This window comes from Salvelinus alpinus, chromosome 34 (assembly GCF_045679555.1).
Source record: "Salvelinus alpinus chromosome 34, SLU_Salpinus.1, whole genome shotgun sequence".
Lineage (NCBI taxonomy): Eukaryota > Metazoa > Chordata > Actinopteri > Salmoniformes > Salmonidae > Salvelinus > Salvelinus alpinus.
In genome coordinates this window covers 25,876,196-25,895,878 of record NC_092119.1, presented here as the reverse complement: position 1 = coordinate 25,895,878, position 19,683 = coordinate 25,876,196, and the positions used below count along the sequence as shown (strand labels likewise).

General features: G+C 43.7%; 1 protein-coding gene across 1 annotated transcript in view; it reads left to right on the top strand.

Moving 5' to 3' along the window:
* The window catches only part of LOC139563895 (transcription factor IIIB 90 kDa subunit-like), a 59,748-nt gene that overhangs the window by 27,875 nt on the left and 12,190 nt on the right, over window positions 1–19,683 (top strand). Inside the window, exons 13-16 of the mRNA XM_071382890.1 lie at window positions 8,355–8,416; window positions 8,555–8,636; window positions 13,103–13,158; window positions 14,099–14,367. Coding sequence (XP_071238991.1) covers window positions 8,355–8,416; window positions 8,555–8,636; window positions 13,103–13,158; window positions 14,099–14,367 — 469 coding nt within the window. The remainder of the gene's footprint in view (window positions 1–8,354; window positions 8,417–8,554; window positions 8,637–13,102; window positions 13,159–14,098; window positions 14,368–19,683) is intronic.

Genomic DNA, 19,683 nt, shown 5'->3' with positions numbered 1-19,683 from the left:
TCATTGCTGTGTAATGGCTATTTGACCAAGGAGAGTGATGGAGTGCTGCATCATATGACCTGTCCTCCACAATCACCTAACCTCAACCCAACTGAGATGGTTTGGGATGAGTTGGACCGCGGAGTAAAGGAAAAGCAGCCAACAAGTGCTCAGCATATGTGGGAACTCCTTCAAGACTGTTGGAAAAGCATTCCAGGTGAAGCTGGTTGAGAGAATGCCTATAGTTTGCAAAGTTGTCATAAAGGCAAAGGGTGGCTACTTTGAAAAATCTCAAGTATAAAATGTATTTAGATTTTTATAACACTTTATTTGGTTACTACATGATTACATGTGTTAGTTTTTGTGTCTTCAATATTATTCTACAATGTAGAAATAATAGTGAACCCTTGAATTGAGTAGGTACAGTGGGGAGAACAAGTATTTGATACATTGCCGATTTTGCAGGTTTTCCTACTTACAAAGCATGTAGAGGTCTGTAATTTTTTATCATAGGTACACTTCAACTGTGAGAGACGGAATCTAAAACAAAAATCCAGAAAATCACATTGTATGATTTTAAAGTAATTCATTTGCATTTTATTGCATAAGTATTTGATCACCTACCAACCAGTAAGAATTCCGTCTCTCATAGACCTGTTAGTTTTTCTTTAAGAAGCCCTCCTGTTCTCCACTCATTACCTGTATTAACTGCACCTGTTTGAACTCGTTACCTGTATAAAAGACACCTGTCCACACACTCAAACAGACTCCAACCTCTCCACAATGGCCAAGACCAGAGAACTGTGTAAGGACATCAGGGCTAAAATTGTAGACCTGCACAAGGCTGGGATGGGCTACAGGACAATAGGCAAGCAGCTTGGTGAGAAGGCAACAACTGTTGGCGCAATTATTAGAAAATGGAAGAAGTTCAAGATGACGGTCAATCACCCTCGGTCTGGGGCTCCATGCAAGATCTCATCTCGTGGGGCATCAATGATCATGAGGAAGGTGAGGGATCAGCCCAGAACTACACGGCAGGACCTGGTCAATGACCTGAAGAGAGCTGGGACCACAGTCTCAAAGAAAACCATTAGTAACACACTACGCCGTCATGGATTAAAATCCTGCAGCGCACGCAAGGTCCCCCTGCTCAAGCCAGCGCATGTCCAGGCCCGTCTGAAGTTTGCCAATGACCATCTGGATGATCCAGAGGAGGAATGGGAGAAGGTCATGTGGTCTGATGAGACAAAAATAGAGCGTTTTGGTCTAAACTCCACTCGCCGTGTTTAGAGGAAGAAGGATGAGTACAACCCCAAGAACACCATCCCAACCCTGAAGCATGGAGGTGGAAACATCATTCTTTGGGGATGCTTTTCTGCAAAGGGGACAGGACGACTGCACCGTATTGAGGGGAGGATGGATGGGGCCATTTATCGCGAGATCTTGGCCAACAACCTCATTCCCTCAGTAAGAGCATTGAAGATGGGTCGTGGCTGGGTCTTCCAGCATGACAACGACCCGAAACACACAGCCAGGGCAACTAAGGAGTGGCTCCGTAAGAAGCATCTCAAGGTCCTGGAGTGGCCTAGCCAGTCTCCAGACCTGAACCCAATAGAAAATCTTTGGAGGGAGCTGAAAGTCCGTATTGCCCAGCGACAGCCCTGAAACCTGAAGAATCTGGAGAAGGTCTGTATGGAGGAGTGGGCCAAAATCCCTGCTGCAGTGTGTGCAAAGCTGGTCAAGAACTACAGGAAACGTATGATCTCTGTATTTGAAAACAAAGGTTTCTGTACCAAATATTAAGTTCTGCTTTTCTGATGTATCAAATACTTATGTCATGCAATAAAATGCAAATTAATTACTTAAAAATCATACAATGTGATTTTTGTTTTAGATTCCGTCTCACAGTTGAAGTGTACCTATGATAAGACCTCTACATGCTTTGTAAGTAGGAAACACTGCTGATTTTGCAGGTTATCAAATACTTGTTCTCCCCACTGTCAACTTTTGACTGGTACTGTACATTGGCTGACCTTTTGACTCATTCTAATAGAAGACTTTTTAATATGTGGCTGATCTAGTGAGAGAGGCTGATTTAATGCAAGTCAGTGTTGGTGTGTGTACCTCTTGGGGCTGCTTTCATGGAGCTGTGTGTCTGCAATGGTTGTGTCATGGATGCAGTCTGCCAGTGGTGTCTCTGGCCTGGCTAATTGCAGTGTTGGGGTAGTGAACTACCTGTAGTTAAACTAATAATTGAATTACATATTGCAGTATCTTGGTGGTAGTTCAAATGAATTCAAATCTTGGTAGTTTTTTTCAGTAGTTAATCATTTATTTAATGCCACAGTGGTGTAGCTAACTGCTGGAATTAGGTCTGCCGAGTGGCGTAGAGGTCTAAGGCACTGCATCTCAGTGCAAGAGGCGTCACTGCAGTCCCTGGTTTGAATCCAGGCTGCATCACATCCGGCCGTGATTGGGAGTACGGCGGCGCACAATTGGCCCAGCGTCGTCCGGGTTTGGCGTGGGTAGGCCGTCATTGTAAGCAATAATTTGTTCTCATTAACTGACTTGCCTAGTTAAATAAAGGTTATATGAAATAAAACTACAATCACTTTTTAGATTTTTTTTTGCAAAAATTAATTTGTGACGTAGGCAAGAATTTCCTTTTTTGGCATCAGACCTGCCCAATTCACACTTGAAACCTAATTCTCGCTTTGTGTTTTAATTGGCTAAATCACACATTCTGTTAACATCTGACTACAGCGCGATGGTTCTTTTGAAGTCTATGACATTTCAGATTTGGATATTTTTTTTCCACAATGTAGTTTGGAAGTAGTGAACTATTTGTCTAATTAACTTTACTTAAGTAAACTATATTTTTCATAAAGGTAGCTTTAGTGTAGCTTAACTTCTTCCAGTGTGAAGTAATTGGTAGCTTGGTAAACTATATTTTCAGAGTAGCTTCCCCAAAACTGGCTAATTATGGTGGGTTTGGGAGCGGCGGAGGTTCAAGGGTCCCCAGCTCAATGTTTGAAGCATTAAGTGGACAGAGTAGGACCTTGTCATTAGTACGATGTCTTTCATCTGTGTGTGTGTGATCAGTTATGTTTTCGTGCACTGTTGGTTTGGGCATGGCTTAAGAGGAAAGGGAGGGGTCCTTTTGAGAGTCTGTACATGTGTTTAAGACACTAAAGATGGAATTGAGTAGACTAAACCAATCTGTCATCCATCCCTAAGGCCTCTATTGAAGGTAGAGGTCTTCATGAGTCAAATGTTGGACCCGTTTCGAAATGGACCTGGGGCTTTCCCACCCGGACCTGATATGCATAAATTCATTCTTAAAACATAGAGACCTGTTCCGAACGGACCTGAGGTCAACTAGAGTGTGGGGAAAGTAATTTATGCTACTTAATTAATTGGAGCTGATAAAGGGAGAAAGGGGTGCTGCTCTAGCAGGCAGGGAGGGGCCATACTGTGAGCAGATGACAGAGAGATGAGACCGCAACCAAACAAGCAGACTCGCGCTATATAGTAGACTAATAGTTGCCATAGTTAGGTTATTTATCATTCAAAATGATTATGTAGTACCTGTCTTGACTGCATCAAACCGGGAGTTAACCTGCTAGGCTAATTGAGGCTGCAGTGAATATGCCTTCTCATCCTACAGTTACCTCCATTCAGAATATTAAGTAGCACCCAACCTGTTGTGGTTCTTGGTCATTGTAGCCCATCCTTCTCCTTTAACTTTTTTATTCTGTCATTTTTATTCCATCTTCCATTGATTAAATATCTCCTAACTTTTGCCACACGCACAGGTTTTATACCTGTCGCCTTGTGCCACTTTGATTCATGATTGGCCAACAAGCTACATGCGCCATGCTCCACTTATGAAAAGCAAGAGCAGCAGCATAAATTATAAAATGTCTCTTTCGCTATACTGCAGCAGTTGCGTTTGGATCTGTATGGGCCCTTCCGGACAAGTCAGTTAAAATTGCACATACCTGAGACCCGTGACAATCATATTGGATCCGACCCAGACCCGTGGTGTTATTTAGAATTCTCGATTGGGACCCGCTCTGGTCCCAGATCCGGTCTCTGGTACAGATTACTTCTAATTGAAGGGTGGAAACCAGAGGCACGACTAGAGATTGTTACAATAGGTGTGCTGTAGTTTAGATGCTTTAGTCTCTGAGTAATGGCATATTCATTTACACTTGAGTCAGGGAGAGAGCAGCCAGTCTTGGCAAAGCTTTGCGACTCAGCAACCACATGATAACTCTGTCGCAAACGTCTATATAGTTTTGTCTTCAGGGAGCACTGTCCTTTACCATTAGAGCAGGCATTGATTTAAGGCCTGTGTTTTCATCCAGGCACTTAGTCCAATCAATGACTTTGGGCCTGACCTTAACAGCATCACTGAGCACAGTCAGCCTCTGGCACTTTTTAAACGGCTCTGCTTTTATGGGCTGAGAATGTCAGCACTCAGCAAGGGCCATTTAAAGGTGTTGGGCCTCTGGATTTAGGTGAATCTTGGCACTTCCCTGAACCATTTCAGATGTTTGTGCAGAAAACAAACTTGTGCCTCATTTTCCCCCACATACCAGGTTTTGATTTGAAAGTCAATCATTGGACAACCAAGTGCTCAAGGACTGGAGTTGTCCACTGCCAGTGCTTAAAGCCATTGGTAAACAAGTAGACTCCTGCTTACCTAAGCAGGGCTCCTGACTCTCCAATTCTAAGACTACAGTTACTACTCTGTAAACTTACAGCTAAACATAACAATATAATTCAGAGAGCATAACGACCTCTGGTGTGTGAATGTCTTAAGGCAGATCCAAGTGAACAGTGAGAACATCTCTAGTTGCTAATTTTGGGCTGTTAAAAGGTCTATTTAGAAGCTATTCAAGGTGGAATAGAATCAAATGTTCACTGCGTCAGCAGCAGCACCACTTTACCCATCCGACTTACCTACCTGGACTAGCCTTTAAAAATGTAAGCTATTAGAAAAACGGTGGTGTTTGTCTTCCTTCGCATTTAACAAAAAGGCAATCACAGAGAGGTCAGATGAAGCTACACACACACTAAGGTCTTCCGCTCTGTCATTTACATTCTCTGCCTGACATCTGGAGATGCCTCAATTCCACAGTGAGGAGGCGGAGATGTGGAGTGTTTTACAATGCCTAGGGGCAGTACAGTCTGTAGGGCCAGGGCCAGCATGACAGATGGCTGGATGGCCAGCCCCTCGGAGGAAGGTGGGGTAAGGTGACTACTGATGACATCATAGAGATATGCATATGCCGAAAGCGGGAAGATTAGGATAAAAACATTCTAGTATGAATTTTAAGCCCATCTCTGCAGGCCTATTACACTTTGTCAGGAAGTCTCACAAAGCCCCTTTGTGATTTCGAATGTAAAACCAGGCTGATTATGTGTTTCTCAAGAGCTGCAGTAGTGTCTCCCAGGCTCGGTGAGATGCTGCATCATAGTCTGTGACACATGTCATATGAGCGAGTCGTGACTGGACATGATCCGTCTCCGTGGACTGGGGAGGAAAAGGAGATGCTCTGTCTGTAGCTCCCAGCCTGAGTGGAGATGACAGCTGCCGTTTACCACGGAGGAGCAGGAAGTCCTGTGCCTCAGGCTGTTACTTCTCTCTCTCACACACAGGGTTTTAACTCGCTGTGCGTGCATCAGGGCTAAAACCTGTTTATTGATTTAGCATGGTGGAAACCAGGGAGCACAAACACAGGATTATGTCATAAGAACTGTCAAGGCACCATGATAACATATCTGAATGTTGTTTGATGTATGTGGTAGGGTTGGAACAGATAGTGAAGTGGGCTGTAATGCCTGGTGGGTCCCTGTCCCAAGGTTAGTGCTAGAGATGTGCTCAACATGGTGAACCAGCACACAGCTCTGCCCCCAGCAGCACTATGAAATCTTTCACCATCAATCTCTTGCTCGCTCACTCTCGTTCTATCCATCTCTCTCTTTCTCTCTCTCGCTCTCCTTCACTCTCCCTCTGGCTCAGGGCAGGGGCACAGGCAGGTGGCTGAGTAGGGTCTGTCTGGGCTCAGTCAAGGTTGGGGAGGTCATATTTTAATGGGCTCTTCTTGCCTCAGTCTGGCCTGCCCATGTCAGTCAGAATATTACTTTATTTATTTATTCTGCTCTGTTTGGTTGTCTTCAGCACAGAGCTGCCATGTAGTCTGCTTGACATTACCACTGGGCTGGTTTTGCATGATGATGAGACTTGTCATGTTCTCAGGTTAAGGGAAAGCCTTGTGTTTGGAGCAGCGGTGTTGTTGGGTACCTGAAGGGAGTCTTGAAGTTTAGGTAATAGTGATCCACCGTGAGCAGCACCATGCCACTAGCTGATTCATCCTGACGATCACAAACTCTGGAGAGTGTTTTCTGGGAAGAGAGCGGAGAAGGACGCAGGTTCGACGCACCGATGCTCCCTTCTAATTTGCTGGACCATACTTTTTTTCTTTCTCCCCTGTCTTTTTCTCTCTCTGAAATATATGGGCTCAAGGAGATCAGCGGCTCACTCTCTCACTCTCACTCTCTCAAGTGAAGCTCTGCGGTGTAGCATCTAATCTCTGACAACATCACATCAGAATTTGGTGTTTTTAGCTTGTGGACAGCCCCCACAGTTGATGATCTGACAGTGGTCTACCCTTCATTCCTCCCCTCCGTGGTGGATTTGGAGTGCGTTCTAGAATGCTCGAGGGGGATCTACTGGTAAAGAAATGTTCATTGGGAAAGGAAAGGCCTAAGGAATCCCGGGGCTCATGGCATTGATACAGAGGGTGTGCTGTGCAAGAGTGTGTGAACAAAAACTAGAAGCCCATCTCCCACCATGATGTCATTTTAAGAGGGTTTTATCAAAGGAGAATAGAATGTAAATTGCACTGCCTTTTATCCTGCTGCAATCAACACTTTAATTAATTTGCAGCTAGTCTCGATTTACTGCCTTTAAAAAAAAAATATACTCTCTGGTACATTATTATTTTCTTAGTTTTTTCCACATCACATACAGTATCATTATTTACTTTAATAATTTGTTTTGATAAAAGCAATGTAATTCTCATATTTTAAGGAAATTAATTGAACTTGTCACCACCCCTGTTCTCATGCGCCTCCTTGCTCCTCTGGATGAATAGTGTGTTCTCTGTCCGTCTCCTGTCTGTGGCGCAGCGGTCTAAGGCACTGCATCTCAGTGCTTGATGCGTCACTACAGACACCATGGTTCGTATCCAGGCTGTATCACAACTGGCCTTGATTGGAAGTCCCATAGGGTGGCTCATAATTGGCCAAGCGTCTTCCGGGTTTGGCCGGTGTAGGCAGTCATTGTAAATAAGAATTTGTTCTTAACTGACTCGCCGAGTTAAATAAAAAAAATCCCCTCACACTTCACCGAAGGGAAGTTTTGAGAGGGCTGGGCCAGACCGATTGGGACCTACTGAACACGACTGACTGGATTGCACCTTCTGTAATATTGCAGGTGTGTGTGTGGTGTGTCCTGTGCACCCGCCTCTCCTTAATTAACTGTGAAGCCTGTCTGGATGTGTGTGGCACGGCTTTGAAGTGTGCTTCTGTGGTGTGTGTTAACCTAGGGAAGCATGGCTCTCTGAACACGTCAGACAGAGAGGTGACAGAAGTTAAACGACTCCTATAAACCTGTTGCCTCTTAAGACGCGACTCTCCTCTTCCTTTTGACTGAGACTGTCTGTGTGTAGGCAGGCGAAGGAGTCTCACTTTATTAGAAAATGGCTAATCAAGGAGATTCATCTGTGTGTGAAAGCTGTTCTATTTTTTTCTTGCCTAAGTCAAAACCTCAATCCTTTTGTCTCTGTTATCAAAGGTAATCAGACTTTTCCTTTGTGCTGAATGTTTTTTTTCCCAGTCCATCATTGAAGTGTTGAGTTCCCTGGGATTTGAGAACACTCCTGTCTTGTCTCGGCATAAAGGTGGCTGTTTCTTCTCAGACAACCTGAGCAATCACCAGAGGAAGGAGGGTAAAAATGGAAATGAGACTTAGGAATCCATTGTCTCGCATCAAAATGCAAATTGACGTTTCAGCAACTCCAAGAAAATAAAACGTACCACAATCTTGAAAGCGTATTGTAATTGAAAAGACAATCTGTACAGGCAGATCTGCTTAAACCTATTATTTGTTGTTTTTAGAATTTGTGGTGCTTATTATTTACTGATAAACTCCAGGCACAATTGTTTTTGCCTAAACACACTGGATGAATTGTGTAAAGTGTTATCTGCTGTGGAATTTATTTATTTCTCCCAGAGTGAGTTGGCATACCTGAGAACCTACAATACTTAACATTTATAATAATAATGTTGAATTTATTTTTCAGATGAGGATGCTGAAAATGGAGAGCTGGACTTGAGTGGTATTGATGATGATGAGATTGAGCTGGTATGTACTGTATTTTAATTTACGTTGCACCTAATATTGAACCATCTATTCATTCTGACTTTACAGGATTGCCAGCAAATAAAGCCTGGAAATGCATAACTAAGGTAATTTATGTAAGTTATGTACCCTTCTCTGCAGTATCTCCTGAATGACAAAGAGGTGAAAATCAAGACTGAGCTTTGGCTGAAACAGAATGAAGACTACTTGAAAGAGCAGAAAGGTACAGCCACACCAGGGGGTCTCTGTATTGCAAAATTCATGTGCCTAGTAATAGACATAATTTGAACTGTACATTACCTTTTAATGTGGCAGAAATACAACCAGTCATGATATTTTCATCTGTCAAACAAATCACGTCAAAAAGTAGGGCTACCAGTGCTTGTTCGCCCACTCAAATAATTCCAGCAGCCAAACTGCATGTACAGCCTACTCACTCTATTTGATTAATGGAAATGAACATCTGTTACAAAACACCAAAATGTGTGCCTAATGACGTTCAGCGATAGCCATTGATTAGGCCTAAATTAATTGATGTGTCTTGCTGACAAATTTACCTTTTATTGTAGCCTGAAATTTCGGGGGGGCTGAAACTGTCCCGGGAAAAACGTGACCGTCACCCTAACACACATGGTCAACTTACTAGACTAGGCTACAATGTGTATTACCATAAACTTCAAATAGGCCTTACCAGTAGCCAGTGTGTAGTAGTAATAAAATAAAATAAAGGTCGTAAACGGTGAAAAAAGTTATGCTCCCAGTACTTTCAATGCATTTTTCGGAAAAAAGGTGGGTAAACGGCATTTACTTGAGTTTACCCTCCACTAGGCATACACTACTGCCGGTAGCCTACCCTCTTAGTCAAGGCAATTTTAAACTCATGAACACAACCAGAATAGGTAGCATTCAATATAATATTACATTCAATATAATACATGACTTGAATGAAAACATGTTTTACACCCTAGTTTGTGAGTTGTCCATAACTCATGAGTTAATGCTTGGAGTCTTCACAGATCGTGTGACAAAACACTACCTTTTCTGACATCAATGACATGACAGTTATTTGTCATTATTAAGCATTTAACAATTGAATTAGAACAATGAACTTAAACCCTGTACAGATCTTGGAAAATGCGCTGTAAGTGAAACTGTCAACGTAACTTTTCATTATGTGAAATTGATGGCCACCATTGTTCCTGTACCCAAGAATGCAAAGGTAACTGAACTAAATTACTATTTCCCCATAGCATTCGCTTCTGTCATCATGAAGTGCTTTGAGAGACTAGTCAAGGGTCATATTACCTCCAACTTACCTGTCAACCTAGACCCACTTCAATTTGCTTACCACCCCAATAGGTCCACATACGATGCAATCGCCTTCACACTGCCCTATCCCATCTGGACAAGAGGAATACCTATGCAAGAATGCTGTTCATTAACTATAGCTTAGCATTCAACACCATAGTGTACCCTCCAAGCTCATCATTAAGCTCTGGGCCCTGGTTCTGAACCCCGCTCTGTGCAACTGAGTCGTGGACTTCCTGAAGGGCCGCCCCCAGGTGGTGACGGTAGGAAACAACATCTCCACTTCGCTGATCGTCATCACTGGGGCCCCACAAAGTTGCGTGCTGAGCCCCCTCCTGTACTCCATGTTCACCCATGACTGCATGGCCATTCGCCTCCAACTCACTCAAAGTTTGCAGACGACACAGTAGTAGGCTTGATTACCAACAACGACGAGACAGCTTACATGAGGAGGTGAGGGCTCTGGGAGTGTGGTGTCAGGAAAATAACCTCACTCAACATCAACAAAACAAAGGACATGATCGTGGACTTAAGAAAACACCAGCGGCGCACCCCCTATCCACAGCAACAGGACAGCAGTGGAGAAGGTGGCCAGTTTTAAGTTTCTCTGCATACATATCACTGATAAACTGAAATGGTCCAGCCACACAGTGTGGTGAAGGCACAACAGCGCCTCTTCAACCTCAGGAGGCTGAAGAAATTTGGCTTGTCACCTAAAACCCTCAAACTTTTACAGATGCACAATTGAGAGTATCCTGTCGGGCTGTATCACCGCCTGGTACGGCAACTGCACCGCCTACAACCGCAGGGCTCTCCAGAGGGTGGTGTGGTCTACACAACGCGTCACCGGGGGCAAACTACTTGCCCTCCAGGACACCTACAGCACCCAATGTCACAGGAAGGCCAAAAAGATCATCAAGGACAACAACCACCCGAGCCACTGCCTGTTCACCCTGCTATCATCCAGAAGGAGAGGTCAGTACAGGTGCATCAAAGCTGGGACCGAGAGACTGAAAAACAGCTTCTATCTCAGGCCCATCAGACTGATAAATGGCCATCACAAGCACAGAGAGGCTGCTGCCTACACACAGACTTGAAATCATTGGCCACTTTAAAAATGGAACACTAGTCACTTTAATAATGTTTACATATCTTGAATTACTCATCTCACATGTACAGTTGAAGTTGGAAGTTTACATAGACTTAGGTTGGAGTCATTAACTTGTTTTTCAACCACTCCACAAATTTCTTGTTAACAAACTGTAGTTTTGGCTAGTCGGTTAGGACATCTTCCAAACGCCTGAAGGTACCACATTCATCTGTACAAGCAATAGTGTGCAAGTATAAACACCATGGGACCACGCAGCCGTCATACATCTCAGGAAGGAGACGTGTTCTGTCTCCTAGAGATGAACGTACTTTGGTGCGAAAAGTGCAAATCAATCCCAGAACAGCAGCAAAGGACCTTGTGAAAATGCTGGAGGAAATGGGTACAAAAGTATCTATATCCACAGTAAAATGAGTCCTATATCGACATAACCTGAAAGGCCACTCAGCAAGGAAGAAGCCACTGCTCCAAAACCGCAATAAAAAAAAGACTACGGTTTGCAACTGCACATGGGGACAAAGATCGTACTTTTTGGAGAAATATTCTCTGGTCTGATGGGGGGGGGGGGAAAGGAACTGTTTGGCCGTAATGACCATTATGTTTGGAGGGAAAAGGGGGAGGCTTGCAAGCCGAAGAACACCGTCCCAACTGTGAAGCACGGGGGTGGCAGCATCATATTGTGGGGGTCCTTTGCTGCAGGAGGAACTGGTGCACTTTGTGGTGAAAATTACGTGGTTATATTGAAGCAACATCTCAAGACATCAGTCAGGAAGTTAAAGCTTGGTCGCAAATGGGTCTTCCAAATCGACAATGACCCCAAGCATACTTCCAAAGTTGTGGCAAAATGGCTTAAGGACAACACAGTCAAGGTATTGGAGTGGCCATCACAAAGCCCTGACCTCCAATCCTATTGAAAATTGGTGGGCAGAACTAAAAAAGCGTGTGTGAGCATGGAGGCATACAAACCTGACTCAGTTACACCAGCTCTGTCAGGAGGAATGGGCCAAAATTTACCCAACTTATTGTGGGAAGCTTGTGGAAGGCTACACGACGTGTTTGACTCAAGTTAAACAATTTAAAGGCAACGCTACCAAATACTAATTGAGTGTATGTAAACTTCTGACCCGCTGGGAATGTGATTAAATAAATCATTCTCTCTATTATTATTATTCTGACAGGTTCACCACTTTATTTTAAGAATGTGAAATAACTGTCCTAAGACGGGGAATTTTTACTAGGATTAAATGTCAGGAATTGTGAACAACTGAGTTTAAATGTATTTGGCTAAGGTGTATGTAAACTTCCGACTTCAACTGTATATACTGTATTCTATACTATCTACTGTATCTTAGTCTATGCCGCTCTGACATTGCTCATCCGTATATTTATATTTTCTTGATTTCATTAATTTACTTAGATGTGTATTAGGTATTTGTTGTGAAATTGTTTATATATTACTTGTTAGATATTGCTGCACTGTCGGAACTAGAAGCACACCCCCAATAACATCTGCTAAACACGTGTATGTGACCAATAAGATTGGATTTGTTTCGCCGTGAAAACAGTTATCATGGGCACACAAATCCCAGACAATGTAATCTTATGTCACTGCAAAATCGAATGCTTCTAACCGAAACTATAGGCATAGTGTCATTAACGTATACTTATTGGATGCACATTGGTGTCTAGCTCTAGGCTAGTGATATTGTCGACCGTCAGCTGATCCAGGAAAGAAAACAAATATTGATAGACAATAATAATGCGAAATAAATGGCCTACATCTGGCCCCGGATGGTACGGAGAACATCGGTATTTGCACGCACCTGAAAAACAAAGCAATGTGCGCTCTGAACAGCTGACTGACAAAAGCAAACAATGATAACTGAAATGCATTGGAATAAAGGCTATTTTGATCAGAAACGCATGGTGAAAATGAGGAAGTGCAAAGAAAAATCTATGCATGAAGGAGCTCAGCTGAGGTCAAAATTCAGCGTCACCACATAGAAATAAACCATGACAGAGGTGGGGATGTTCATTTCATTGGAAGCTTTTATTTTCATATTTACCACTGCATTTTAAACAAATAGAAGAATGGTTAAATTTGCATTTAGAGACTTACCCCCCCAAGTTTTGTTGCATTTAGGGGGAGCTAACTGTAATTCGCATCATGGCCACAACACACCAGGCACATATTGTAATAAACTGTTTTGTATGGACTCTTTACAAATAACTATATTTCCAATTGAATTCCCCCAATCCATTTATACTTTCAGAAAAGGAAGAGCGGATAGTGAAAGAGAAGGAGCTGGGGATTTACAAGGACAAGAAGGTAAATCCTGACAATCTAAAGCAGCGAATCTCAACTGGTGGGTTGCAACCCAAATTTGGGTCTTGGGAGGTTTTGAATGTGTTGCGAGTGTCTGAATAATACAAATAAATGCTTTATTTTGTCAAAATACACCAGTCTGAACTTAAACTACTAAAATCAGGTAGAAAGTGTGTAAATGATAATGAACCTTTTTTGGAATGTAATTATTATTTTTTCAATCAGTTCTCAATTGTAGAATTATTAGCAGTGCCTTTAGTGGATTTGGTACATTTATTTTTTGGTCTCACACCAGTGAGTTTAACATTCTTCATCAAGAATATGGGCAAAGTGGAATTATTGACAATGGAAAAAGGTGGGACTGTTGTTCCTTTTGTCACATAATTGGTGCATTTACTGTCAATATAGCATTAAACATTTTCCAGATTGCATTTTGACAACATCAAAAAATCGTGACATGATTATTGGATCACGACAGACAACCTGGTTCAATTTGGGTCCCGAGACTAAACCAGTTGAGAACCACTGGTATAAAGAAGCAGTGAGCTTGGGGTGGCCTGGATATATGCTAAGCTGTGGTGTGTCAATGTGTGTGCATGTCTTCCACTTTAGTGGGTTTATCATTTCACATCAGTATTTGGCAAGGCCCAGGCTCCTTGTTAGGTCCAACATCTGCTCTCTGGTTTTAACTAGCTGGATTAACTGCAGCGCAATAGATACCTAATGAGTGTGGAGTCTTTGACAGCACTGATCCAACCACCTTATGCCATGTTGTCCAACTTCACAATCAGCCCTCTTCCATAATACTGCCGCATAGCTAGAGCATCCCTTTGTTGTGCAAAGTATAGTTACAAATGTACATTAAGCTAAAGTACCAATTTGCATAAGTAATTGCATTTGACTGCATACTGAGTGATTTGAAACCCCACTATGTGCCCTGCAGCCCAAGAGCTCCAAGAAGCGGGCTCCGATCCATGCCAGCACAGCCGACGAGGCCATAGAGAAGATGCTGGAGCAGAAGAAGATCTCCACTAAGATCAACTACGATATCCTGAAGGAGCTGAATGTCAAGCCATGCGCCAGTCCAGCCCGCCAGACAGCAGAGTCTCCGAAAGGAGCCACCCCTGGAGCCCAGAGGCTGACTGGACGATACCGCAAACCCACCAATGTCCCTCTGAGCCTGGGCACACCACTCAGCAGCCTGGGCAAGAGGTGGGTGAAGCAGGAACCACAGGGTGACTCAGTCTATCTAATAATACCACTGCTGTTCAATGTCATATATTGTTCAATATATTCAATGTTGGCTGATTAAGCTTCAAGACTGACTTGACGGCAGCAGTGTTGAATAAATGGGAGATGAATGGAAATGTGAGTGATGCAACAGTATTTTTGTCCTTCTCCGAGCCTCCTGTCTGTCACTAGGGGCAACATGCACACTTCCCAGCCTGTTGAAGTGATGTTGCTGCTCTTCTCAATAATGATGAGGCTGCACTTTTCCTCTAGCCTGGAATAATCACCAGCGACAACCAGACAGATGCTCGCGTTCCTTTTTTTGTTTTTCTGAAAGGCTGTGGACTCACTCAGCCCGCCACTCACTCCCATGTGCTTCCCTGAGATGTACATTCTCTCTCTGCCAGGATTTGCTTGATCTCATTCTCTCCCGCTTTCTCAACACACACACATTCAGTATGTTATGATCCACTGTGAGGCTTTCTTCTGAAGTTAATCAGTTTCTTCAGTTTTGAGTTGTTTGACTTTTCTGTTTGCTTGGTATTACTGAAATTGGTTTCCTAACTTTCCCTAAAAAAAAACTCCCCCAAAAAAACGCAAATCAAATTTGGGTGGAACTTCTTGCAGGTGTACAAGTCTTAGACTGAGCCTAGACCCAGCTCAGCCTAGAGCCAGCCTTTTAGTGACATCCAGGGGAGCCCCTCCCTCTTCCTAGTGCAGTAAGTGTTACTGGAGTCATCTGGTTGCAGCTCCTCCCTCCATCCGACCAGCACAACCCTCTCAACCCATTTTTCATGAGCTGAAATAAAAGATTGCAGAAATATTCCATACACACGAAAAGCTTATTTCTCAAAAAAGTTGTGCACAAATTTGTTTACATCTTTGTTAGTGAGCATTTCTCCTTTGTCAAGAGCTCAATTCCAGAGAATTTAATCTTTATTTCTCTACCATAAGCCACCTCATCGTCATTTTTGAGAATTTGTCAGTACGTCCAACCGGCCTCACAACCGCAGATCACATGTAACCACACCAGCCCAGGACATCCACATCCTGCTTCTTCACCTGCGGGATCATCTGAGACCAGCAACCCGGACAGCTGATTTGTATTTCTGTCTGTGATAAAGCCCTTTTGTGGGGGAAAACCCATTCTGATTGGCTGGGCCTGGCTCCTCAGTGGTTGGGCCTTTATGAACTGTAACTCAGTAGAATCGTTGAAATATAGCATGTTGCGTTTTATATTTTTGTTCAGTGTAGTTGCACCAGTCAGAGTAGCCTAGCACTTCTTTAGAAAGCTGACGTTTACTGTAGGCCTACACACTAAAGACATCTCCAGTTACGTGTTTTTTTTTCTGCTGTTGAAGAGGGCTTCATGGATGAACCTTTTCCCCCTTTTAAGAATTACAATTTTCCCTCCAATTGTCCACCTGTAAAAAAAATTAAAAATGCATTCATGTCAATAAATGATTCATGTACATTATGGTTATTGAATCATTCATTGTACACTTTCAACACTTGTTTTTCCTGAATGGAACAGTGCTTTTGCTAGCAGGTAGCTTTTAAGACTCACATCCACTTGCTGAGAAAAATCTGAACTTTGCACTTTAGTTCTGCTTGCTCAACAAAAATAGTTTTAACCACAGGACGGGGTCACACCATGGTTTATCCACAGTTTCTTTTTCTATATCACTATGTTGATAATTTGGCATCTTTGCTGACATTGTACCTCAGAAATAGTGACATTCAAATGAAAACATGATTTGCCCATTGACTGCAGAAAGAGTCCCTCCACAGGTTGCTGTGTGGTTATTTAAAAGGTGAGTCGGGGAGAACTAGAAAAGTGGAGGAGAGCGGTGGCTTGACAGTAAGTCCATTGTGCTGCCTGCTTCCAGACCTTACTGACTGCTACACTGAAGCATTGTGCTCCTTCTCACCTTCCTCCACCCACTGCTCTGCTCCCCCACACTCCACTTAAAGGTTCTCCCCTGTAGGAACCGGCCCCTGGCTCTGCACAGTCTCAAGCCTGCTTTATACAGGGTCTCCCATCCTCGGTCATGGCCAGCCTGGCCTCCAGGGAAGGCCTCTGAGCGCCCCCTTTCCCCAGCCCTTCACCCGGTCACAGGCCTGTACTTTACAGGACTCCCACCCGCCAGTCCTTCAATCCCTCCATCCCTCTCCCTCCATATTGCTCCATGCCTCTCCAGCCAGCTGCCAAACAGGGCCTCCCTGTTCCCTTCATTCCGACTGGAGGATGGAAAAGCACTCTTCCAGAAATAGCCCAGATAATTGCTCTCCAGTGCTTTTTTCTTCCCTCTTCTCCCTCCTTAATCTGTTCCTATTCAAAGCTGTTTTTCTTTCTTCTCTCTTTTTAATGCCCTTTTCCCCATTCAACTTTTTTGGGAGGACTACTTGACTGCATATTTCACCAAGGGGAGGGGGGTTGTATGGTTTTGGTCTGTGTTGGGTTTCAGAAGTGTAAATCTAACCCTAAAGTTCTAGTGGAAGCTCTGATCCACAGTCTGGTCTGATGGAGAGGGTTGTGGCAAGAGTTTTTGACCATCAATTTTCTCTCTGCTGCCTGTGAAGAATTAACAACTTTCTCTGCATTTCTATTCAGCCTCTCAGAGCAGGTGTCATCAGCAGAGTAGTGACATCAGATCATCCCCACATGGACCAATATGCTTCACTTTATTTTCAGTCCACTCTAAAGAAGTGTTTTTCTACTAATAGTAGCAGCTCTATTGGGAGAGTATAATCTCCCTCTGGTTTCCAGCCCTTCCCTGGCCTCTCTCTGATCTCCCCCACTGCCCTGCAACCCCTGACTGACTGACCACTAAGTATTTCCATGGGACGCCTCTTGATTTGCTTCTCACAGGAACCAACTCTTTGGGTGCCACTGCCAGGCAGGCTCCATCCGTTACAATGCTACAGACCAGAGGGCATCCCATCCTACGTGTGGCATACGTTGGGCTGGACAGGAGGACTATAGACTGCTGGGAAACTGCATATGTTTCTCTGTTGGACATCCAGCTCCGCTAGCAGTAGCTTTCTCTCTTCTCGATTTTCAAACAGTTGTCTACAGCCAAACCTTTGTTCTACCAACGCTTTACCACAACTAATGGGCCAATGAAGGTTGGAATTTTTCAGACTAGAGCTCCAAAGTGGGCCGTTTGGACTCCATTCCACAGTATATCCATCCACAGCCCAAGAAGCACCACAGGAACCATTGAGATGGGCAGAGTTGATATTAGTCATAGTTCATTGTTCCACAGCCTGAACCAGTCAAGTAGTCTCTCTTGAGTAGTAACACATGGACTGACGGATGCACTTAGTGCCTTTCTCACTATACATTGTTTTATACTCGCCACTCATGTATTAGCACCTGCTTTTGTGACAAAGGGAGCCATCTTGTATCAAAGTACTCAGACAATTATTCTTTCAGTTCTGTGAGCCGAGGCATACTACACAGTAAAAGTGTCTGAACCAGAGTGGTCTGTCTGGAGATCCCAGAGGAGAAGGACTGACTGTTGGCACCAGCCAAATCCTTTTCTCACTACTGCTGGTTTCTCACCCTCTGCCGGTGTGAAGTGCTCATCACATAGTGACAGAATCAAATGTTATTTGTCACATGTGCCGAATACAACCGGTGTAGACCTTACCGTGAAATGCTTACTTACAAACCCTTAACCAACAATGCAGTGTTAATAAGGGAAAAAAGGGCAACAATAAAATAACAATAACAAGGCTATATACAGGTGGTACCGGTCCTGAGTCAATGTGCGGGGGTACAAGTTAGTCAAGGTAATTGAGGACATATGTACATGTAGGTAGGAGTAAAGTGACTATGCATAGATAAACGGCGAGTAGCAGCAGTATTTTTTTTTTAAACGGTGGGGGGGTAGACGCTGTTCAGAAGTCTTTTGGACCTAGACATGGTACCCCGGTACCGCTTGCTGTGCGGAAGCTGAGAGAACAGTCATTGACGGGTGGCTGGTGTCTTTGTTGTTTGGGAATGCAGCCCTAAAGCGCGTGGTACACTCCATCTAAGGCTAAATACCGGCACAAGACCGATAGTCGACAAGTACCGTAAGGAAAAGTTGAAAATAACTTTGACACCGCCTGGTATAGAGGTCATGGATGGCAGGAAGCTTGGCCCCAGTGATGTACTGGGCCGTACACAAAAATCTCAGATTATACTTTCATATGTAGGGTAAATGCTTTCATATGTAGGGTAAATGCTTTCTCTTTGTTTCTCATTTACTGTAATCATCTCCCCATTTAATTTGTTATATTACTGATTTAATGTAACCTTAACATTATCCTGAAGGGTTCCATCTCTTTTAGTCTCGCTCCTTTCACTCTTGGCTTTAACGATTTTCTTCTAATTATATAGTTGCCATCCCCCAGCTCTAACCAGTTGCCAGCCACTGGCTAAACGCTCTCCGTCAATTCCCTTTTTCAGCTCCGGCTTAGTCTCATTGGCAGTAAGCTGATTTAGAAATGTGTTAAGCCCAGCAGAGACTAATAGTCTAACAGAGAGAGAGTCGGAGATGGACAGCAGTGGTGGGGGAAAGACTGAGGGGGAGTGAAAGTGGGAGAGTGTTGGAGTCTCCCCAAGTGTCTCCTGTCTGACCTTTTTAGAGAGGTGGAGGGGGGGTGTCACGCCAATAGAGGAGTGCTTCATATGTCCCATTGTCTTTGGAGAGGTGATTTATACATGTCACATCTCTGTCCAAGGAGCCACTCCCCACTGCTGATATCAATGTTCAGAGGGAAAGGGCTCCCTAGGAGGCGGTCGTCATTGGCAGCCGGCTCAATTTTGAACACCAGTTTGACCTCTGAACTTTAAGGCAAGATCTGTCCCCTTGCAGGACGAGGAGCTAGGATCTAGGATAGTGCTTGCATATTTTGAGTTAGTGAGGCTTAAAAGTGATCACTGCTTGATCAGAATGAAGCTGTTTTATTTGGGATGTAGAATAACTACAGACTGTTACTATGGAAATATTGACACACTGGGGACCAACAAGTCGATAAGTAGTTTGTCTTTTGATGTAAGCTTTTATGGAACATCTGTAGCCTTAGATTTTAGCCAGACAGATGTATTTTTCTGGGAGGTTTAGAAGCCACGACTAATGTTGATGTCCTCTGGGCTTTCTCAAAGGCTATGTATAGTTTGTCACTGACATCTGACAGTATGGAGGTGTGTGGTGGTGTGTTACAGCTCCCTAATGAAAGAGCAGTGTTACTGTGTGTCTCCCCAAAATGAGCTGAGCTGTGTCCATGCTTACTCCAGTCCAAGGT